The sequence below is a fragment of the Panonychus citri genome, unplaced genomic scaffold, assembly GCF_014898815.1.
Source record: "Panonychus citri isolate SS breed McGregor unplaced genomic scaffold, ASM1489881v1 Contig00116, whole genome shotgun sequence".
Taxonomy (NCBI): Eukaryota; Metazoa; Arthropoda; class Arachnida; order Trombidiformes; family Tetranychidae; genus Panonychus; species Panonychus citri.
Genome location: NW_026515521.1, coordinates 194,201 through 219,045, shown reverse-complemented (window position 1 = coordinate 219,045; position 24,845 = coordinate 194,201). Strand labels below are relative to the sequence as shown.

General features: G+C 33.3%; 3 protein-coding genes across 3 annotated transcripts; 1 reads left to right on the top strand and 2 right to left on the bottom strand.

The window, feature by feature from the left end:
• The first annotated feature begins 13,037 nt into the window (after positions 1-13,037).
• LOC128390230 (uncharacterized) lies at positions 13,038-15,944 on the top strand. Its single transcript, XM_053349918.1, has 5 exons — positions 13,038-14,743; positions 15,096-15,167; positions 15,231-15,320; positions 15,398-15,471; positions 15,829-15,944. The coding sequence occupies exons 1-4, from the start codon at positions 13,349-13,351 to the stop codon at positions 15,464-15,466; spliced, it is 1,626 nt and encodes a 541-aa protein (XP_053205893.1). The 5' UTR covers positions 13,038-13,348; the 3' UTR covers positions 15,467-15,471; positions 15,829-15,944.
• Positions 15,945-16,656: 712 nt separating this feature from the next.
• LOC128390207 (uncharacterized) lies at positions 16,657-17,194 on the bottom strand. The gene is made up of 2 exons (XM_053349885.1): positions 16,888-17,194; positions 16,657-16,797 (listed from the first exon to the last, which is right to left on the bottom strand). The coding sequence occupies exons 1-2, from the start codon at positions 17,170-17,172 to the stop codon at positions 16,675-16,677; spliced, it is 408 nt and encodes a 135-aa protein (XP_053205860.1). The 5' UTR covers positions 17,173-17,194; the 3' UTR covers positions 16,657-16,674.
• Positions 17,195-17,202: 8 nt separating this feature from the next.
• On the bottom strand, positions 17,203-24,845 carry LOC128390174 (fatty acid synthase-like; the record flags this gene model as incomplete). The annotated part of the gene is made up of 6 exons (XM_053349853.1): positions 24,559-24,845; positions 24,138-24,290; positions 21,693-24,073; positions 20,280-21,637; positions 19,021-20,222; positions 17,203-18,950 (listed from the first exon to the last, which is right to left on the bottom strand). Coding segments are annotated over exons 1-6 (6,984 nt in total), but the record flags the coding sequence as incomplete, so codon positions are not given.

Genomic DNA, 24,845 nt, shown 5'->3' with positions numbered 1-24,845 from the left:
TAATCCCTCCGCCGAAAACTTTACCATTTTTACTTCTGCAGTTGCATCTAAGACACTATTGTATCGCATTATTGCTTTGGGAATTTCTCGAGGCTCCTCTCTTCTATCTTTTTGAGACTTGTTACACGTTTTCGTCTGGTACTATTACTACTTAATGTGGAAGTCGCGCAACTTTCGAAACCATCGTTCGTTTTATCACCACCTCGATTACCATTACCATCACCATTACCATCACCATTACCATCACCATTACCATCACCATTACCATCACCATTACCATCACCATTACCATCACCATTACCATCACCATTACCATCACCATTACCATCACCATTACCATCACCATTACCATCACCATTACCATCAGTATTTCCACCATTATCGATGTTCTCATTAACCAATTGTCCATCATCTGGAGACGGTACTATTCCCGGTTTAGTGTGTAAATCAAAACTACCATCCGATTCATGCCAATCAACCTGTTTACTAGCCATAGCCTTATTCGGAATATGATGATTTGCTGTTGATGTTTCGACCTGTACAGATTCACCTGGATTGCTATCAACATCATTGGCACCGTAAACTATTATCAATAATATCAATAAAAAAGAACAGGACGCAAATTTCATCAATTAATATTGAATTATTAATTCAAACTTGGACCAATTTTTTGTAATTCTTCTCACAAAACCTTCAAATGACCTCTAGATAGGTTTATCATGAAATGACCTAAATGACCTTGAAACTTTTTATACGAAATGCTTAAGTCTCGATATGCATCTATACGAGGTTTGATCGTTTTAAACTCATTGGATCTTGACTTGTAACTAAAAATCTGCGTAAAATGAAGTTGAATAGCCCTGTAGGTAAGAATCTAGAATAGCCTGTATATAGAAAAACCCACCGTCATTTTTTTCTCAAAACAACAGGATAGTCATTCCAATTTTCACTTTTTAGATCTAAAATTGTTAGTCCAGTGGTTGTAGCACTTGCTCACCAAGCTAACCCGCGTTCAAATCTCACTTAGGACAAAAGTGATTTTTGTTTTTTATTATTGAATCATGGCTAGATGCTGCTGATGGTAATGATAATGATAATGATGGTGGAATGGTAATAATAGAGGTAATGGTAATCATGGACGTGATACTCATGAAGACAATGGTGATAATGGAGGTAATGACAATGGAAATAATGATGATGGAAGTAATGGTAATGGAAATGGATCTCAAAAAGCTGAGCGATCAACAGCTGCACACGATTCCCCTGAAATTGAAATCACATGGTCACCAGAATTCCATCATAATATCGACATAACAACTAATAGAGCCACAAAATTATACAGAAACCTCGAGCTGCCCCTGATCTTTTAAGCCATTGTAAGACAGAAATGTGGACAATGACGTTGAAACGTCATCTTTTGGTAAAAACAAAATGACCAAAAATGGTAAAACTCCTAGATATTAGTACCTTCCTCGTCACGTAAGACGATCAATGAAAAATATACCGACAAAGCGTTGTCGGAAACGGTAGAAAAACATAGCTCCTAATAAATATAATAATAATATCATGCTCCATTCTGCTAAGAATTGAATCACAAAACTCTACCCTGCTATCAAAATCATTTTCATTGAATTATTGAATGAGCTTCAAATGATAGGGTTTCATTTTGAGATCTTTTCGCAATACCCTCCATGCTGTTGATTGTAAAATCTCTAACGCACTAGCTATTCTGACAGAACTCAATGACCGATTCGACCTTGAAGCTTCCTGGGCTTTCAATTGACCTCATCAATTTTTCCGGCGCTCTAACAACCTTTTCTCTTTTTCTTTGATAGTCTACCGACCCATACTTTCTAAAAACGCTATAAATGTTGGATTGATTTTGAGGAATCGATTATTCCAAAGATTCCTCAAGGCAGTCAAAGCACGCGAGGGAGATTTGTTGGTTGTTAGATAAACTTCAACAATTTTTAGCTCTTTATCAAAAAATTGGGCTTATTCGACATTTTTATGAATAAAAATCGCTGAAATTTGCTGTTGTAAATAGCAAAAATGGTTGAACTCAACGAAAAGTTAGAAAGAAATTGAATGAAATGAAATGAATTGATAAATTTAACAAAAACTTGAATATCGCAGAAGTTATTGAAGCAAAAGACTTGAAAATGAAAATGTGAACTTTTTTCAAGGTCGAAATTCCTTCAAACACCTTCAGATAGGCTAAGAAGCTTGAAAAACGAAATGAACTTGGATGACCTTGATCTTTCAATAAGGCAATTGAATATCGCTCAAACTCATATAACTCAAGTCTTATGTCTATATTCCTAATAGTTGCTGAGAAAATAGAAAAAAACATCGGTAAAAATAGCTGATTAGCTCTTTAGTATGTTGCCATTGTTTGTTCCGTTTTCAAAGGCTTTAAAGTAAATTATCAAATGATAAAATTAAAATTGACTATGTGCAGTTCTTCATATCAAGTTGTTGATCTTAGCAAAACAATCATTTTTGTTAGGTCATTGTAGAAATTAAAGTCTCGTTAGCCAATGATTTACATCATTGTTACCCCCGTACACCATGCGGAGGTGAACCATCGTAGGGTAAAAATTGTCGGGTCTCTGACTAAGGTCAAAGAAGACGAATTGCACCCCTTTCACACCAACACTTTCATAATCTTCCACACAAACACTTTCATCAAACTTACATCCTCACATACAATATCAGGTATCAGATGCAATTAGCCCTCTCTGAAATCCCTTAGCCAAAGACCCGACTTTTAAGGAAAAATTTCTGTAGCTAGGGATACTTAAATGGGGAAAATTATTCAAATAAAAACTGTTAGAAAAGTTCATTGAATAAAATTTAAGAATGATTATAAAAGATTGAATTTGATTTATATGAGAGAGATTATAGAGATTAGAAAGAAATACAGATTAATTATGAATATGCATTATTACGAATTTGGACCAATTAAAGCTAGATTGGTAATGGGATGAGCCTCAGTCACTCCATAGTTGAAAAAATCCACCATTTTCTTAGCAATTGGATCAGTGAATTTGTATTCTTTATTCAAAATATAAAATATTGTCCATTGATCTTTTTTTGGTATGGGGCAATTGTATGATCGAAACTCATCTTCCTCTCTTCTTCTTTTACAGATACTTTTGTAAAGTTTGCAGCATCTGGGTTACCTCGAACATGTATGCATTCCTCGACCGCTTGTTTTAAATTGGTCACAAAAGACGAAATTTTAGAATGTACGGATTTTCTTTGATGAAATCCGTATTAAATGCTCTTGCCTTAGCATATGATAAAAATTTCTCCTGATCAACAGTTTTTCAACTTTTTGTCGGAAGCTTATAAAACTCTTCCTGGCTCATATCTACATCATCCGATGTATTTATCGCTGCTTTTGCATAGTTTCCTTCCATGATTTGTCCAGGTTCAGGATAATCTACATATCTGTATGTAACGTCAGCGGGCCAGAAAGCATATTTATCATACCGCACAAGATGTCTTTGAGGTATAATGTCCTAAGATATAATTTATTATTAATTAAATAAAATTGATGGTTGTTGGAAACCAAATGGTTGCAACCCAACACAACACAAATTACTATAGGATTACTAGGATGAGGATGCTAATTTGGGATGAAGATGGAGATGATGAAGAGGATGAAGATAAAGATGATGATGATGACTAAAAATGTAACTAGTTAGAGTGGGGATCTCATCCCAACAACAACAATATGAATAAAATAAAATAATAGAGAAGTTTAAAGGTTATTTGAAGGTTATGTTTCAACATTTGGTCCGTCGAGAACCGGATGCGGCAATTATAGTTAATTCATCATTTGTGAAAAGGTCAACAATTAAAAAAGTGTATTTGAAAAAAGTGGTTATGTGTACTACTAACATCAGTTGGAGACAACAAAAAGATTCAACTCTACCTCACAGTTTTATAACAATCGAACAAAATTCTTGTTTTCTCAACAAATCTAATGAATTGAATTGCAACTATTAAAATATTTGAATTATATACCCCCTTGGATTCATGAGGAATGAGATGAGTACATTTATACAGATAAATACAACGGTTAATTAAGTTTCGTATGAATAATATGCATCGGTTAATGATTACTTGACGGGTATTTGACGATTAAAATTTGCATAAACATTGAATAAACCATTAAACACAAATAAATCGATAAATCCAACTTTCAACGATAACAAATCATCAGACTGTTTCAAGCTATTATATTAAATCAAATAATAACTACGAACATCTTTACACCAACATAACTGCTTATTACAAAAAGAAAACATTGAAAATGAATATTCAACGCTCCATTAAATAAATCTTTACATTGATTGGCCAGTTTTGCTTAAAAAAATCATTAAACATTATAATTTCTAGAAGTTTACAATAAACAGATTTACTGGCAAACAAAATCAAGCAAAACCGAATTGAAAATAGGAAGAAATTCAATCCATGAATTGGAAAAGATCTCAATCAAAGTGATTAGATCAAACATTATGAGACAGCTGATTAATTATTCACACCAATACCGACTCATATCCCATACTTTAGTGGTGAAAACAACGACAATGTTATCGAATGGTTTGAGAACTTCGAAACGATAGGTCGCAATTATGGTTGGAATGCCGATAACATGTTCACAATAGTACCAACCTATTTACAAAATACAGCGCGAAGATGGTACAATTTTATTACTGGTAAATATACACCTGGAGCTAAGCGACCCGTTAACTATGTTGGGTTAAAGGACTAAGGTTAAGACTAGGTTAAAGGTGGTTTTATATCATTCGCGCAAGCAATATGATAACAACAATTTATCAATCAAATCAATGTTAAATTTGAATCTCTTGATTATCTGATCATTGATAAGTTGTTGTTATCGCTCTTTCTGCGCAAATAATTTAAAACCAACGTCAAACTCATTTTCTCCGACTGTATTTATTCTGAGTCTTGTTAAAGAAAAATTGCTTCTACAAATTAAATTAATAAATTACTAAACTTATAGTCGATAGACCACATTCTCTTGCAACCAAACCTGTTGATGATGTAGATAATCCTGTTGATGCTGATGTTTATGCTGATGTTGATGTTGTCGCTGGTTTTGATGCTGATGAAGTGTTCAGCCTTGAAATATTCATGTCTTTGCTGGGTGCGTATTGAATACCACTACGTCTGGGTCTCTTATTTTGTGATAATTATCTATACATTGAATTGAATGCGAAAAAATCTTAATAAGTGCAAAATAATGAAGAAAGAAAATGTCTATAAAAGTTTTTCCTAGGATGAAGTGTTCTGAAAGGATGAAGTGTGTTGGATTAAACTCATGAACCTCTACCAGGAGATGATCATAAGTTCATTTTTATAACTCATAAGTAAAGAAAATGTCACAAAGACAAAGAGAGCGAACAAACAGAGAAAGAGAAACACAAAGGTAGAGAGAGATAAAAGCACCAAAAATAAAGTTTATTAATATGTATATATAAACCTATAAATATTCATCAAAACTTACCTATAAGTATTAATAGTTTGAGATGAGCCATATAAAAATGCATTTTAAGATATTATTAAACTTTATCAACGATAAATTCTTAAATATGACAATTAATAAAGGTGAAACAAGTAAAGTTATAATTTGAATAAAGTATAACAATAAAGCAAAAACGTAAACAAATATTACGTATCAAAAAACATTGCTAATAACGTTGCTCAGCAACAGATGGTTACGGCGAGATTTTTGATTTGCATCTAAAAAAGTCGATTTTTTAATAAAAAAATTTCAATTAAATTTTTTTCCCCTATTTCCGCTTGTGAGTGAGCCAGAAGCGGAGGTTTCACTACTACTACGTAAGATAACCTTGGGGATATGTACACGTGGCCACATTGTGTTGATGTAATTACTTGAATAGTCTCGCCATATTTGATCAGAATTAGTTATGAGTTGATTAGAGCTTTCTTTTGTCAGTTTATCAACAGTGAATAGCTTATAGCATATGGATAAGTTACAATAGGTTATGAAATTAAATTTTCAAATCCAAATTAATTGAAACTCATGTCATAATGAATAATATCTTGAACGATGAGTATATGCATGCACTATGGAATGCACATAAATTATAAAAATATATATAAAAATTACATCATTATAAAAGTTAATTTATGCTGCAAAAACTGCTTAACCGATAGGGTCCATATTTCGTCTATGGGAGTTTGGCCGATACTCAATTATCATATTTCAAGGTCAAGGTCATAAAGGTTATTCGTGCAAGAACGCACTTGAAGGAAGATTTTTGACTTCATGACCAAGCTTAAAAAATCCTTAGTTTTCGTAAAGTTCTTCAAATGACCTTCAAGTGCGTTCTTGCACGAATAACCTTTATGACATTGACCTTGAAGTATGACAATTGATTATCACCCAAACTTCCATGGACGAAATATGGACCCTATCGGTGTAGTAGTTTTTGAGAAATCGTGAAAAGAAAACCAACAAAGTAGCTGAATTGCCCTGTATATTTAAAAGGAAGAACGTGATAACTCTTCCGGGTATTCGTAAACAACATCTTATCGTTAACATTTCTCTTATATTATATATTATATCGTAAACTTATATTTTTACAATGTTCACCAAGTCAAAATTTCCAACAACAAACTTCAGATTATACCGCTGTTGAAAATCATGTCGCTACCAGTATAGAATCATCATCAAATAACACTATTCATCAATCGAATATGGGTGACCAACAAAGTGACTATAATGCAATTTTCGGACACCCTGCGGACATTTCTTCAGAAAGTCAACGGTCCATCATTTATAATTATAACATCTCGGTGAATCAATAAAAGGATAATCCGGTACTTTCGTGTGACAGCAATGAGCATGACAGTGCAAATTTTCACGGACAACAAATTTCAGTCCATATTGATTGTGAACATAATGTTGATACTTGTACTGAATTATCAGCAAATACCACCATGCATCAACCGGATAAAGAAGTGAGTGACCAACAACTTGACTCTGATACTATTGTCGATGAGCTTTTGAACATTGCATCGAATTATATCTTCTCTGAAAACAATAAAGACTCGGTGGGTGATAAATTTACGAGCAGTTCGTTAGAGTTTCCACATAACAATGGTAAATTAAATAGGTCTCTGTCAACACCACCACCATCATCATCTACACCAATCGGCAATCAAATTGAAACCAGCTCACCTTTCTCTTTGTTCTGTGATAACCTAAATCATCTTTATCAGAACCATAATGATACGTTGATATTGTCACCACCAACATCGCCATCATCAACCATTTTCAATCTGACATCAATATAGAGTGACACTGACAGCCAATCTGACCAATCTGAAGCACCATTTTTCGACTCAAGTGAGTTGGATAAGTTTTCCCCAACAATTACAACATTCATGATAACCATTTAACCAGCCAGTGCTGTCTCGATTCAAACATATTGTCAGCGGAAACAACGTCAACTAGCACCAATTTTCCATTGATTTTGCGTAACTCCGACAGTTAACTGGTGCGATCTGGAGCATCATCTTTTGACTTCAGTTTTTTGAATACAATTCTTACCAACAATAACAGCACCCATAACAATGATTCAATTAACCAACTTGGTCTTGATTCAATTATATTGTCAGCGGAGCCAACATCAACCAGCACCAATCTTCCTTTGATTTTACGTGATTCCGACAATCAAATGGTTCGATCTGAAACAACATCTTGTGACTTTACTGCTTGTCTTGCTTCAACTACATTGTCAGCGGCACCAACTATTACCAGTAACACAACCAACCAATTCACCAACACATCTCCAGGTGGTACCAGTTTACACCAAAATTGTATATTTTCTTGGTGTAACTTACCAAAAAACAACACTGAACCTTCAAATAGCAGTGAATCACCAAATCAAGATTATACTGTTACGTATCCGGATGATGGTTGGAGCATAACCAGTCCTCAACTAAGTGAAACAGGACAACAGGGAGTTAATAGTAAGAGACCATTTGATTCCACAATAGATGATGATGATTCAGACGAGTCATCTGGCGATGAGTCAGATGATTCTTCAAGAGGTGCTCCAAAGCACAAAATTCCTAAATACATGAGAGGTGACATTTCAGACATGTTCACAAAAATCGTTGCTGACATTCCTAATGAAAATAGATTAGTGATGTTGAACAGCATTTATAAACATGCTTCGTTCACATTTGCAAAGTTTAAAAAATTTCCACCGATACAGACTCCTTATGGAGATCTGCTTCCTAAAAGAAAAGCCATTAAGGTAAAAGTTTCTCTTACCATAGATGACGTCTACAAAAACTTCTTACAGAGCGTAATCACCCCAGATCAGCTTTACGCTGATTACGCAACTATGAAAATCAATACAAACATTAAAACTATTAAGGAAGCCAAAATTGAATTACATAAGGTAACACTACAGTTTAAACAAGTAAAGTCAAGAGAAGTTAGGTATTACTATTTTTTGGGATGATAGCGAAGAAAGGTATGAAAATAACTGAAGATGAAAAAATCAATTTTTTCTTCTACGCTCAGCAACTCAAAATACCACATAGCCCCACTTATCTGCGGAACGTCATCAAGATCTATAATACGGTTAATGAATACAAAAGATTGTTTTATTGTAGTGTTAGCTACACCTTTTTCATCGACAATATACATAAGATGAAGCAGGCTATCAACAGCGATTTTAGTCGTGTCGCTTTCTGGAAAATGAACGACCATGAATTGCACTAAAACCCAAGGACATTTATTAAACAGATATTTTCTGGTGATATATTAACATTTGTATTTTCTTTAGTATTTTTATATATTCTTTTGTATTCCATTCATATAATTTGTAATAGAATAATGCACACAGATAATGCTCAATAATACAATAAATAATAATACAACAATAATACATAATGCACAAGATGTTGTTTCAGATCGAACCATTTGATTGTCGGAATCACGTAAAATCAAAGGAAGATTTGTGCTGGTTGATGTTGGCTCCGCTGACAATATAATTGAATCAAGACCAAGTTGGTTAATTGAATCATTGTTATGGGTGCTGTTATTGTTGGTAAGAATTGTATTCAAAAAACTGAAGTCAAAGATGATGCTCCAGATCGCACCAGTTAACTGTCGGAGTTACAAAATCAATGGAAAATTGGTGCTAGTTGACGTTGTTTCCGCTGACAATATGTTTGAATCGAGACAGCACTGGCTGGTTAAATGGTTATCATGAATGTTGTAATTGTTGGGGAAAACTTATCCAACTCACTTGAGTCGAAAAATGGTGCTTCAGATTGGTCAGATTGGCTGTCAGTGTCACTCTATATTGATGTCAGATTGAAAATGGTTGATGATGGCGATGTTGGTGGTGACAATATCAACGTATCATTATGGTTCTGATAAAGATGATTTAGGTTATCACAGAACAAAGAGAAAGGTGAGCTGGTTTCAATTTGATTGCCGATTGGTGTAGATGATGATGGTGGTGGTGTTGACAGAGACCTATTTAATTTACCATTGTTATGTGGAAACTCTAACGAACTGCTCGTAAATTTATCACCCACCGAGTCTTTATTGTTTTCAGAAGATATAATTCGATGCAATGTTCAAAAGCTCATCGACAATAGTATCAGAGTCAAGTTGTTGGTCACTCACTTCTTTATCCGGTTGATGCATGGTGGTATTTGCTGATAATTCAGTACAAGTATCAACATTATGTTCACAATCAATATGGACTGAAATTTGTTGTCCGTGAAAATTTGCACTGTCATGCTTATTGCTGTCACACGAAAGTACCGGATTATCCTTTTATTGATTCACCGAGATGTTATAATTATAAATGATGGACCGTTGACTTTCTGAAGAAATGTCCACAGGGTGTCCGAAAATTGCATTATAGTCACTTTGTTGGTCACCCATATTCGATTGATGAATAGTGTTATTTGATGATGATTCTATACTGGTAGCGACATGATTTTCAACAGCGGTATAATCTGAAGTTTGTTGTTGGAAATTTTGACTTGTGGTGAACATTGTAAAAAATATAAGTTTACACGATATAATATATAATATAAGAGAAATGTTAACGATAAGATGTTGTTTACGAATACCCGGAAGAGTTATCACGTTCTTCCTTTTAAATATACAGGGCAATTCAGCTACTTTGTTGGTTTTCACGATTTCTAAAACTATTACCGATAGGGTCCATATTTCGTCCATGGAAGTTTGGGTGATACTCAATCATATTTGTCAATGTCATAAAGGTTATTCGTGCAAGAACGCACTTGAAGGTCATTTACAGAACTTTACGAAAACTAAGGATTTTTTTAAGCCTACCTGTGATGTTTTAACATTCCTGTACTTACAGGGTCTGATGCAATTTGCTTTCTGTAAAAAGTTATCTAAAGTAATCGATTTTGTATTAGCGTAACACCAACGTTGCTTTGTAATATTATTATTTTTGACTTCATGACCAAGCTTAAAAAATTCTTAGTTTTCGTAAAGTTCTTCAAATGACCTTCAAGTGCGTTCTTGCACGAATAACCTTTATGACCTTGACCTTGAAATATGACAATTGAGTATCGGCCAAACTTCCATAGACGAAATATGGACCCTATCGGTTAAGCAGTTTTTGCGCATTTGAATGCGCATAAATTAACTTTTATAATGATGTAATTTTTAACAAATTTGAAAGATAAATCCTTCAGATGATTGATTACCTGTCAAGCCTATTAAGTTGTTTTTCAAACAGGTTTTAGTTGCATTGATACGTCATGATTACCATCTGACTAATTGTTGGAACGATAGATGGAGTTACCATATGTTTCTACACTAGCGCCATCTACAATGCACTAAAATTAGTTCGCGGTAATTTCAAACTTGAAAAAAATTAAGATAATTTTTTTATAATATAATGGAGTGACCTTGAAAAATATCAGCTTTCTTTGAACATTGAAGAAAGCTAAATAGAAAACAAAAGAATCTAATGAAATTGAAAAAACAACATCTTTTCAACAACAGTCAATAGCTTATAGCATATAGATAAGTTACAATAGGTTATGAAATTTAATTTTCAAATCCAAATTAAGCGAAACTCACGACATTATGAATAATATCGATGACGGCATTTTCGACACCTGACCTTGAATCGAATTTTTGACCTCTAAGCGCGTTAGACATTGAAAGAAAAAGAAGGTAGTCCGAAGGGGCGAGGTCAGGTGAATAAGGTGGGTGAGGTAATACCCCCCAATTGAGCTCTTTTATTTGATCTTTGACCTGTTTCGATGTGTGAGGTCGCGCGTTATCATGGAGGTAGATGACCTTTGATCTATTGACCAATGCAGGCCACTTTTGTAATCTAATAATTTGAAATTATTTGTCTTTATGGACTTCACTATCCTGAGTCCATTGATCGCTTCCAGGTCACTTCTACTGCCAATAATTATGAGTCGGCCAATAATGCGAAAGTGATTAATTATGGACATGTTTTCTTTTCTCTATTTAAACGAAGTTCTTCACAATAAATTTACACACTAACTTACTGACAACACCACCAATAAATTGCCTTATTCATTTTTGTTTTGAATGCGCATTTAATTGCTGAATCCACACCGCGATTGTGAGGAAAGTAAATTGTTACTAATTTAGTTAAATTGTGTCAATGTGAAGATCTCAATTAAATCAACAGTAACTAAAGAGAGACCTTTCGTCTAGAAGACGGGGCTTGTGTAACAAAATTATTATTAGTCTATGTTTTGTCTATGTCACCATGTTGATGACCATGAATATCATCTATGTATTGCCATAATAATATCTAATTATTAATGCATCACTAGAATGTTCTAGAAGGTGATCATTATGATCTGATTATGATTACCTTCGTTATACATTGTACCATCTATTCAGTCCCACTTCAGTTCCCTCTTCCCTTAGTTAACATTAAAGTTTTGAGTTAAACAATAATCTTATATTAATTGTGGATATTTTAGATTGTGATTAGTGAATATTAATGAATAATCAAGAAGATAAAATAAACAACGTTGAAATGACTTTCATTGTCATTACATTTTACTCAACAAATTTCATGGGAAAGGACATCACTTAAGATTAATCATAAGTTAGTCAATCAAAAAATCTAAAAATTTTTTGACTTGGATTGCGCCTTTTTGGGATAAATAGGTGATACCTTGTTAGAGTCAGGGTCCATTATTTCTCAAGAGCTTTCGTTTGATATCAAGATCAGCTATATAAGTATATTAATTCGGTCACAAAACAATTCAGGCCATTTTCCCGTTTTGGGTGAATTTTACGAAATCCGCGAGTCAGATCAAAAAATTTAAAAATACATGTTGATTTGTTTTAACTCATAAGCTCAAAAATTAAATAAAATCACTTCAAAATGTTTAGGCTAAAAACATTCAAAAATGCCTGATGTCCTTTTGGCTCATCATTCGCATTCATCTTATAATGAGATTTCTCATAATAACACTGTAATGATTACACGTTAGAGTAATGTAACAGAATGAGCTAAGCTGAAACTCAGTTTGCAGAACAAAAAAACGATAACTCATGATTATTATGCTTTCCATGCTAATATCATAGATTTCTCAGAGGAATAAAAAAGGAACTTTTTTTCTCATTGTTCAGCAAGATTACTTTGAGTCACAATGATTAGAAATGATAATGATTAAAAAATTGATTGAATTTAAAGTGGGATAATTTAATAAGGAATCTATCGATAAATATTCCCAATTGAAGTAACCTACATATGAAGTGCAGAAATTATCATTAATTGTTGATTAACTAATCATTACAGATAGAAAATCGTAAATTTCAAGATCAAACCTGATAACCATTTGATGATTATAATATTTAATACGGTTGCATGATTGTGGAAACATGATGATTATCATGGTTGATCGCGATAATTACTCTTCTTGTTAATGTTCATAAGAAGAAGAAAAAAATCAGTTAAAATTTGATCTTCATTTTCATGGGGATGATTTCGTTTGCTTTCAGAACTTTTTCTTTTTTTTCTTTCTTTAAATTCTCTGTGACTTTATATCATGTTGTGAACTTTTTTTCTCGTTTTTTTTGGCGAATTGAAACAAAATATTAATCACAATAAGCAAACTAACAATTAACAATATTAAATGAATGAAACAATAGACTAACTTTTTTCTCAGCGTAATAAACATGATAATTCAACCAAACTTGAAACTTTTTCTTCAGTTATCAACTACCATCCAAATGGATGACAATTAGCTCTCAATTGTGTTTTGATGATTTATGATTATTAATATGAGCCTTTTGAAAAGCCCATTGGTTTGTTTGAATTGTTTAACACAATTGAAAATAATTAATCAATGCGATTCGGTCAAACTTTTTGGTAATATATTTGGATTTCTATTGCGAATCTTCATCCACCAGATACTTGGTGTTCCCAAAATAGATGCTCCAGTTGAAGCGACTCAAGAGGCCATCAATCGCTACGAGAAGTATGCTCTTTTCTTTCGTACCTTGTTGCACGGATTCCGTCAGTATGGTCAAGGTAAAGATCAATATAGTAACTCAAAGGACGTGACACTTTCAACGTCAAGTCTTCATGCAAACTTGCCATTTGACCTTAAGAATTGGAGTATTCGGCTGGCATCGGCCGTAAACTTTGTTCGCTTCGTTAGTTTGATATTCATCAAGGACGAAGCTACTCTCATCTATCTAGGGGACAATGTTTTCCGGTCAAAAGATCGTATATCAATATGCATGTTTAATCTTTTCTCAATAACTGTGTCAATGCTCGTTCGTGAAGCTTTCTTACGTAGCGAAGCTCAAAATCATTGTACTGTTCTTGCAGATTATGACTATGTTCGTACTCATGGCTTCAACTCTTCACATCTTAAAATGACCACAGCTCAGACTAAACAGTTCCAGTTGACTGTCCACTTTTTACTCAACCTTTATAATCGTATAATTACCTGTATGGTTCCATTTATAGTGATCTTGTACAATATACCCTTTTTTACCAATCCTTACACATATCAAATATCATCTCTGGCGATTTATGGTACTCTCTGGTCTTTTACTCACACTTGGTCAGCTGTTTTTCTTGCGAATGAGATGTTAACAACCTCTGGTTACATGTTTCTCATTTGTGCTATCCACTACTATCGTATACAGTCAGTTGTTGAACAATCAAAATCCATTCCTAACGAGTCTATTAATAATTTATCAATTGGCCGTCATAACGACGACTTCAAGGAGTATCGAGAGCTCAAAAGTAGCGATAAAATATTGCAGCGAGTTAAAAGATCAAAAGTTTCACGCACTTGTTCATCGGAATCATTTCTATCAACTATTCACAGAGATATTGAAATTATCGCTAATCACGATCTAAAATGTGCTCAGTTTACGCCGAATTATGAGATAATTGTCAATTGGGCTACAAATCTTATCGGCAATTGGACTCGCCGATTCAATGTCTATGAATTTGACTTTAAACGACTCCGATATTTGGTCTTATATTATTTTACGGTGGTCGCTTTTACGGCCGATCTGTTCATCTTTTTGGGCGTAATCATCGTTTCTCATTCCCGATTAGTCGCCAACATGTATGCAGTATTAGGCTTATTAGTGCTAACCCTTTCTGCTATTGGTTGCTACTTTGTAGGTGATTTCATGACAAAGGTTTGACCAATGTCCATTTTAGTATAAAGCCAATGAGAAAATTTTCACTTTTCGATTTTTCAACTTGAAGTTTATTGAAAGTGATTAATTGAAAGCGTAATTCAATTTGAAAAATCAATCTCATATCTATTAACTACATTGTTGTGTTTTATTGTCGAAATAAATTGAAGTTTCAATTTTGCTTTAATCGACAATCGATAGGTAAAATGAGATATAATTGAAATTGAATGATTTATCCTCACGATGATCAGCATCTTTTGAAGGTTGAAACTTTATTACAATTTTTATCATTTAGATTGATTGAGCTTTATTCTTATTAATTTACTCTAATCAATTTTAACAATTCATTCAGCTTGAAACATTACACAGACGATTCCATTCAATCTGCTGTGAAACCAGATTACCAATTAATATCAGATTAAAGGTAAATTTTTGAGGATAGAGTTTATTGTTACAACAATTGACAATAAATATCATTTTCTGTTAGATACTTGAAATAATGGATCGGTCTCTTGGACCATATAATGGGATTAAAGTTGGTGATTTAGCAACAATTACGCAAAGTTTTTTCATAATTGTGAGTCTTTTAATTACATTGTCTATATTAACATTGATTTTGATCAATAACAACTAATTGTAATGCTTTGATTACAGTTCATGTTGGAAATTGCAGCGACTTTCATGCTATTTGTTTGTAACATTCGTGGGCTATTTGAGCAATAACTCCCGTTCGTTAATAATTGGTTTAATTGCCATTTAATTTCAATAACCTAAAATCAACCCAATGTCAAATTTTTAGACTTTTTCAAACTAAATTTCATCTATTTTTCAATCATTGAATACGATCCGCAATTATGATTGTACTATTTCGATAATATGTGAACACAAGTTAAACAACCTTGATATCTTAAAAGTACAATCGAGCTGATCCTGGAATGAATCTCAAAACTAATTTCCGCTTCCCATTAAATGCTGATAATTAACAGAAAATTAGAGAAAAATTTCGTCCATTTGATTGTTTACTCCTATTTACAAGTATAATTTGTAATTTTAACTGAATTAACTTAGTTGATTTATTTCCTTAGGATTTTATTTGTATGTTATCAAGTTTATCTCGAGGATCGACATCGGAAAAACTTCGTTGGATATTCAATTTGTACGATATTAATAGCGACGGATTCGTAACAAAGCAAGAACTTTTAACGATCGTTCGTGCGGTTTACTTGATGCTCGGAGATTTTACGAAACCATTGGTCAGCGCATCAACAGTCCAAGTACATGTTGATAAAATTTTTTTTGTATGTTCGAAATTGACCTTCTTTGATTATCTTACATGATATAATTTAATATATGTTCATTTTCATTTGAAATTTTATCCAGCAAATGGATTCAAATCATGATGGCGTAATCACCTTTGATGAATTTTCCCAATGGTGTTTAAGGGTAAAGTGTTAATCAAATTATTAATATTCTTAGAATTTGATTTTTAATCAAAGTTTTCTCTTCTCTCTCCTAGGATAATAATACATCTCAAAACTTGACCATGTTTGACACGATATTCATGTAACCATTGTGTAATTGACCACTCGCTTCAATTAAAATCACTAATAAATAAAATTGATGGTCGGTTTATATTAAATACATTTCGGCCAACCTCACTGACCACCGGTAGATAAACAAATTGTATCATTATTTTGTCCATATGAGTTTTGAATGTCCAACCTATTGAATATTCAAATAATTATAATGATAAATTTTTACAATCTTATTTTCTGTCTAATAACTGCAATCGATTTGTAAGTAAATTATTAATAGTTAGTAAAACTATTGAATTTGAAAACAGTTCTTTTTAGATTCACCCTAAGATATTTCTAAATCTCGATAGAAATTGACAATTTCACTCTTTACATCGATCAGTATAAACTTTTTATTTATCCAGTAGAAGTTTTCATTGCGAGTACTTCAAGAGTGTCAATAATTTTTCCCAAATCATTTATAATGAAGTTATCGTGATTTCCAGGAACTCTTACTACCTCGACAGCTCCATTTGTATACTATAAAAAAGACAAGTAGATTTTAAATTTCTATTTGTTGCTTATAAATTTTATAATCAATTGATAAAAAATAAATTTAATCCAACTTACTTTGGATAATCCATAATCATCCAAATGATGGAAATCGGAATTGTTTTCATCCGAATCTGTTGCTCGCATTAAAAAAATTTCACCGTGGAATTTTCCGTCCACGTTTATATCGGTAGCTTTTCGTTTTTTATCTGCAAAAAGATCGATAGCATCACTTATCTGGTTAACATCATATTCAAACGATCCTATCCTATTGATAGTTGAAGTTGCATATTCTAATTTTGCGGATTTCGTTTTGAGCTCAAATAGTTTTGTTCTCACTTCGTTTTTTTCATCACTTTTCATATAATATGAAAGATAATCTAAAGTCAAATATAAAATGGTGCTTTCATCTTTTCCTTCATATTCTTTAGAAGCGTTTCTCATTTTGTTGTAAACTATCTCGGGCGCTGAATCCATCATGATGAGATTTCTAACCGAATTTTGACTCAATTTCTTTTGTAAGCCAATGGCCACTTTTAAGGCAATCACTCCACCAAGTGAGTAACCAATGAGATTAAATGTTTTCTCATTTGGATATTTGGTTGTAAGTGAATCTACATAAAAGTTAACAACTTCATCCATTGATTCGAGATTCTGACAGTCTTTGGTCCAACTGATGCCGATCACTGGTTTTGAGAATGATTCAAATATTGGAATAACGGCACGGAATTGACCTGATTGAGTAGGGAAATAAAAGTATGATGATCCAAATTCACTTTGATTCAATGGGACAAACAATTGCGTATAAATATGGAAAATATTTCTGTATCCAGTTAATGAATGAGCAGATTTGATTTTTTTCTTCTCTGATTTTTTTAATTTCTTTTCAAGTTCATCTAATTCACCAACTTTCAATTCTCGAATTTCATTGGTTGTCATTGAATAATCGTAATCAGTGTCCAGAGCTTGTTTGATTTCAACTGCCATCAATGAATCAAGACCAAGTTCAGATAAAGTTGATTGTGGGTCAACTTTAGTTGCATCTTTAACACTAAGGATATGAAAAATTTTCTGTTTCAATGAGTAATTATTCCCTATTGATGATGCACTTTTGTTATCAGGCAAGGAAACTATGGTGATAAGATGATTATTACCAAAGGAACATAAAGTTTTGTCAAGTGAGTCCAATACTAAATTCAAACGCATCGGAGCAAGGGATCTCAACATCTCATTGGATGGTGAATTCATCTCTGTAATTATACCAACATCCCCAACTGCTCCCCATCGAATAGCCAAACCATGTAATCCATCTAATCTTCTTCTCTTACAAATATTTTCCATCGCTGTATTACCGAAACAATAATTTGTCTGGGCAATACTTCCGAGCTCAACTGCTATTGAAGAAAAGCATACGAAGTAATCAATATCGTAGGGTAGAGATCGAGTTAGTTGATCTAAATAACGACAAGCGATCGCTTTTGGTTTGGCAGCTTCATCAAATGTTTCAGCTGTTTGCTTCTCAAAAAGTCCGTCTTTTAGAACAACTGAAAGATGAAATACTCCACCGATTTGGCCTAATTCTTGTGCTTGATTAATTAGCCTCTCAGTTGATTCATATGTATAACAATCTTCATTTGAGACGATAATATTCATCCGAGAGTAACGATTGTTTCTCATTCTTTCTAAAATATACTCTTGGTATTTTGTCTTGATTCCAGAACGTGAAGTAAGAGTTAGATTAGTCGCTCCTCTTGATACCATCCAATAGGCAATTTCGAGTCCTAATCCTCCAAGTCCACCAGTTATTATGTAACTTTTTTCAAGATTGAAAAATGTTTGACCAATTGAACGATAAAGTTTAACTTTATTTGGATCTTCATTTTCATCTCTCATTTGAATCAAAACTTTACCAATATGTTTCCCTGTTGCCATAAACCGAAACGACTCTTCAAGCTGATTCATTTGGAATATCGTTGTTGGAAGAGGCACAACCTCACCTGATTCGATTCCTTCTTTCAACATCTCAATGAGACCATTCCAAACTTTTATCCGATCAGGAATCATCTTGACGAACACATCATCTTGTAGAAACATCAAGCAACAAGCATGAAAAGTTTTGTTGAAATCTATGAATTGTGAATCTATTTGGGTATTGTATTAATAATTTGTACTTCATTGGCCAAATTAAATGCGAAAATATTTACAACTTACCAATTTGATTATTTTGGATCATATCATATTTGCCAATTTCGATGAAGCGACCGAAATCTGATAAGCATCTGATTGAAGCTTTTAGTTTATCATCAGAAAGTGAGTTTAAAACTAAATCAACACCTCTACCATCGGTCATCTTCATAATCATATCTTCAAATGATGTTGATCGAGAGTCACCAATATGATCATCATCGATTGAAGGGAAACGTTTCTTAATGAAGTCCTTTTTCTCTTGTGTTCCAACTGTAGTAAATACTTGACAACCTCTTGATAGACAGATCGAAATAGCTGCTTGACCAACTCCTCCTGAACCTGCATGAATTAAAACACTTTCACCAGATTGTAAATTTCCCCGAGAAATTAAACCATAATAAGCTGTTAGATAGACAACAGGAACTGTAGCAGCTTCGGCTAATGTCCAGTGTTCAGGAACTGGAATCTTTGTTAAATAAGTTTTAGTGCAAAGAGATGTTCCAATTCCTCCAGCTTCACACATCCCCATGATTCGATTACCTAATGAATCTACCCCAGAAAACTCGGTTCCAATTAGCGGGCCAGCTTGTAGCTCGCGGTTGTCAAATTTTGTAGTAATTCTTCCTGTGACAATTAGAACATCCCTGAAATTCAAAGACCCATAATAGATAGTTATCTTTTCACGATCTTCAATGAGCTTGTCTTTAGGAATATAAGTCCAATTACTATGATGTGATTGGAACCAACGTAAACTTGAGATCACCTTTGTTTTAATATCAGCATAACATGACGTTGTTCCTATTTGTAAATCATCAAGATTGGCAAGTTCACTTTTATACAATCCAATTTCTCCGTTATCATCAACTTCATTTACTAACAAATCTCTTTGCATCACTTCATCAGGGACAATTATCTCTTCATCATCTCTTTTTCTTGGATCATAATAACATCTCAAATTGTATTGAGGATCTTTAACCAGAGACATAGTGAGTCCAACTATCCCATTATCATAACCACCTCCAGTTAACCAGATTTTATGATTCTTATCTTTAGACAATTCTTTTATCTTATCAATCCAATCATAATTGCTATCAAGTTTGACTCTGATAAATGTTACCTGTTGATCTGGATTAGGTGCGAATGGACGTCTCAGTAGAACTGAACAATATCCTTCATCGATCATCTCCTTGTGACAAATCCACGTGAGTCCAGCATCGGTTGCTATACTTTTTATTGTTGATAAATCAAAGTTGATCTGTTGATTATTTCCAATCAATTGTTGCCATTCTTGTTCGACTGGTCTTAATTTAGTTCTCGTCATAATTTGACAAAATCCACCTTCTTTCAGTGAATCAAAGAGATTCTTCAATAATGGCTCGTATTGATTGCATTTTACTTCAGGTTCGGTATCTTTGTACATGAGAAGAGCTGACTTGTCACGAATAAAAACAAAATCGTATAGATTTGATTCTGAACCGTTTTCGGTTTTTCGATTCTGAATATAAACTGAAATGGAACTAAAATCACTCTTTATAAAATGATTAGTAGTAATTATTCCATAATAATTAAAAATGCTATTAACCTCGTTTTCAAATAGTTTTTGACTGAAATTACAAAATGCAATTGATATTTTTTTCTTGATTAAATTGTATCTTGCAATGCTCAGAGTTTGTTCAAGTAAAACTTTTTCTGGCTCATAAAAGAAAAAATCTTGGTACAGAGCATCATGATATTGGTTGAGAACATTATCTAAATTCGAGTTGAAATCTACACCATCCATTGGAATTTTGTATTGTTGTATCTCCAATTCTAAAATCTGGTTCAAAATTCGTCTAAAAGCTCTATCAGAATTCCCATTTTCATTGATATCAGGCTTAAGATTATTACAATCTATTGGATTAAGTTGTTTTGATTTCAATCTCTCGATATTCTCAATCAATTTCATGCATTGGAAACTGTACTCTTGTTGTCTCATTGCTTTTTCATTGCTAAGCTTATGATACGAATTAAATGGGATTAGATTATGGTTTCGTATTTGGTGGTTCACAGTATTGATCTTTCTTTTGATCTCTTCGTCTTCTAATCCTTTAAGAATAAACCCGTTCGTGAGTCCTATTCCCACATCTGGATTGTAGTAAAACCTAAGTTTGTTAATATTAATAGAAGATGATTTGAAAGTTTCATCGTTAAAGGCACTGAATGTTTCTGGTGGAAAAATGTAAACATAATCAATGTAAACAGGAACAGTCAGCTTGCTAGATTCCGAAGACAATAGTGAAATCTGTAAACAAGCATCAGAAAAGCTAATCCAATGTCCAGTGTCTTTGACCACCCCCCACCTTCCATTATCAAAAGCTTCTTCTACACCTTGGAATGATCCTGAATAATCATAACCACGAATTCTAAATTCCTTGTAAATATCCTTCTTTTGAAGTATAATATCTGAACTTTCTTTGATATTCTTAAAATCAACAGGCAGCAAGTTTATTGTCGGTTTATCAACAAGATGGTATTTTCCAGTTAAACAAACATTTTTACTCTCATTTACGTAGATGAGAAAAGTTCCAAGATTTTCATTAATTTTCATAACAAATTTTATTTGACCTGTGGTTGATGAATTGTGTCGCTCGAAGAATCTGAACTTGATAGAATTCAATTGGATGCTCGTCAGGTTCGAGATCAAGACTCTTACAGACCATTTGCCAAGCGACATAAAGATAGCCTGTTGCTGGGAACAAAATTCCATCCATCTGATGACCAGTAAGAAATGACCAGGAAGGGTCGTGAAGATCAATTATTTTGGAAAATTCAGTTTCTTGTTTAGAAATCTTGTTGTATTTAGCATCAAACCATTCCTTTTCATGCTTCCATTTAATCAGATGACCAATGTGTTGAGTTTCTCTTGGGACTGGATATTCAATTTGATCATAAAGATTTGTAACCATTGGATTAAGACCACGAAGATAAATTTGACCAATCATTTTATAAAGATGCACAATCGATTGGTTATACATGTAATAGCTGCTAATATTCAACGTCTTTTGATCATTTATTAAGAATATTGATGATTGTCTCGTCTCAACACTTGCAACAATTTCTAATAACACAGAGTTCGAATCAGTCTTTTCTATTATTTCATTAAAACTACATGATTCTGTGATACAGGAAACGAAAAAATGTCCATCAATGATATGCTCTTGATCAGAATTGATAAAGTTTTCACAAAAGTTAGTCGTTAATCTTGAATTTATCTTCAATGGTCTGAGAAATTTATTGATTACTGGTTCAAGCGGTTTTGATACTTCGTCAAGGAGAGATGAATTAAAAGGAATCCCTTTAGTATCAATTATATTTGTCTTGATATTAGGTCCGATTTTTGAGATGAACTGTTTAACTTCATCTATGATACCAGTGATCAACGTCCAATCCCCTGACTCAGTTGAAGCTAATTCGATACAACCAAATTTCATCTCTTCAATTTGTTTCCATGATAAATTAACATAAGCCATTGCTCCTTTTCCTTTAAATTGTTTACAAGCGACACCGATATGATAACCGATTAACAGAGCATCTTCATCAGTTATACATCCATCAGCATAAGAAGCAGCAATTGAACCAATCGAATGACCAATTATACCTTTCGGTTTAATTTCCAAACATTTAGTTAGTAAATCACAAAGAGCGATTTGAATCGCAATTGACGAAATTAAAAAGGAAATTAAATCCTGTTGATTAGATTGGATAATCTTGATAACATCAATTCCTAATGAGTTCAAGCGATCGGTTTGCATAGATCTTATTCTTGAATAAATTAGAGGAGCTTCCAACAGTTGAACAAATGATTGTGAGGAGACATTAAACATTGGAGTGAATACCAACCAAGGAAAAACTTCATCAGTTGAAACATTTTGTTTCAATGTTTGATGAATGATTGTTTGTTCATGATCCAACAATAAATATCCACGATGATCAAACCCTGTTGATGGTTTGATCTTACTCATGTTATCCAAAAGTGCCAACGTGTATTTTGTTAACGATCCTTTTTGCTCCTCAATAAAATTAACAATAGTTTCCAAGCCTTCATAAGTTCGATTGCAAAAATTGACTAAACGTGGTACTTTATTGGAACTTAAAATTAGATCAGTCTTTTCGATTCTTTTAGAATTTGCTTGCAAAATGAAGGTAGTGTTGACACCACCAAACCCAAACGAATTTATCATAATATGATCTCCATCGAATCTTGTATTTTCAAGAATGGGTTTTATAACACCTGCAATCAGCCCATCGATATTTGGATTTGGGTCATTGAAATGTAAATTAGCAGGAATTACACCAGTTTGGAAAATCTTAACGACTTTTGAGATCGCATTCAAAACGGAAGAACCTTCAGAATGACCAATATTTGATTTGAGGCAACCAACAAGAAGAGGTTTATCTGAATTGGGTCTCATTGTTTCCATCAATGCCTTACATTCAATTGGATCTCCAACTGCAGTTCCCGTTACATGCGCTTCAACATAATCGATATCCACTGGATCTAAATGCACATCTTTAAATAATCGTTTAAGAACATCTATCTGACCTTCGAGTCGTGGAAAAGTAATTCCTTCTTTGGTGAATCCATCATTGTTCACAGCGATATTTATTAGAGAGCCGTAAACTCTCTTGGCATCAGATTTACGTTGAATTAAAATCGCAACAATACTTTCAGATCTAAGATAACCATTAGCATTAGTATCTAAACATTTGGACTTACCATCAATACTTGTCATTCCAAATGATCTGAAACAATGAGAGACAAATGGCACAAGACAATGATTATGAGCAAGAACAATCGCTTGATCACAATCACCAAACAATATGCTTCTCGCTGCAATATCGAAAGCTGAAGCAGCGGCAGCACATGCAGTGTCCACGTTGATGGCTGGACCTTTCAGATCAAACACATAATGTAACCAATTGACGCTTTCAGGATGATTCAAACCAAGAGGAACTCCTTCAAATTGTGGTCTGTGACTCTCACTTACACCAGAAAAAAGACCAGTATTCGTACCACGCCAGCTATCGGGGGTGAAACCTTCCATTTGATTCAAAAACGAATTAATAACTTTTCTCAAGATATTTTATGATTGTGCACTTACCAGCATCAATAAACATTTCGTGTATAGCCTCATGCATAACACGAATTGCTGGTAAAATGATTGAAACAGATTCTGTAGGTATTTTGAAAAATTCTGCATCAAAAAGGCCAATATTCGGAACTTTGGCTAACCTTTTAGGTACATTTAGCAGTGCTAGTAGAAAGAGAGACACAAATATAAGTTCATATACAGTCGTGAAAAATGAGTTTCGAGTGATTTTTAGTCATTCGCGCAACTTAGCTACTAAAATCAATTGATAATCTTTATCATCAGTGATAACACTTAGATGATTTACCATTGATTTTTCTTATTTTGATTGTTAATTTTAGTCACTACCTGTCTGTATATTAATACATAAGTTCCAAATACAAGTATAAATTGAAATAATCAAATATTTCGAAAACCGCATACACATACTCACAAGTTGGCCATCTTCTATTATCTATTGTACCACCATCAACACCATTCAATAGGTTGAACCAAAATTGTTCCAAAGATTGAGCCTCAGGATAACGTCCAGATACACCAGAGATAACTAATAAGTTGTAAGGTATTGAAGCCATGGCGATATAACTCACACAAGAAACTTTTTTATCAACTAAATTTAATTGAGAAGATCATTTATATTTATATCCCTAAAAAAAGGCTAATTATATTCATGACAAGCTAATGCTTTAATTGATCAAAACCCAACACTTGACGTGGAAA

Bases quoted from the DNA above. Each gene is read 5' to 3' on its own strand.
- LOC128390230 (XM_053349918.1), top strand. From the start codon at position 13,349: ATGATTATTAATATGAGCCTTTTGAAAAGCCCATTGGTTTGTTTGAAT. The intron at 14,744-15,095 runs GTTTGACCAATG...CAATTCATTCAG, and splicing joins TAGGTGATTTCATGACAAAG to CTTGAAACATTACACAGACG. The intron at 15,321-15,397 runs GTGAGTCTTTTA...CTTTGATTACAG, and splicing joins CGCAAAGTTTTTTCATAATT to TTCATGTTGGAAATTGCAGC.
- LOC128390207 (XM_053349885.1), bottom strand. From the start codon at position 17,172: ATGAAAAGTGATGAAAAAAACGAAGTGAGAACAAAACTATTTGAGCTC. The intron at 16,798-16,887 runs GTAAGTTGGATT...TCTTTTTTATAG, and splicing joins ATGATTATGGATTATCCAAA to TATACAAATGGAGCTGTCGA.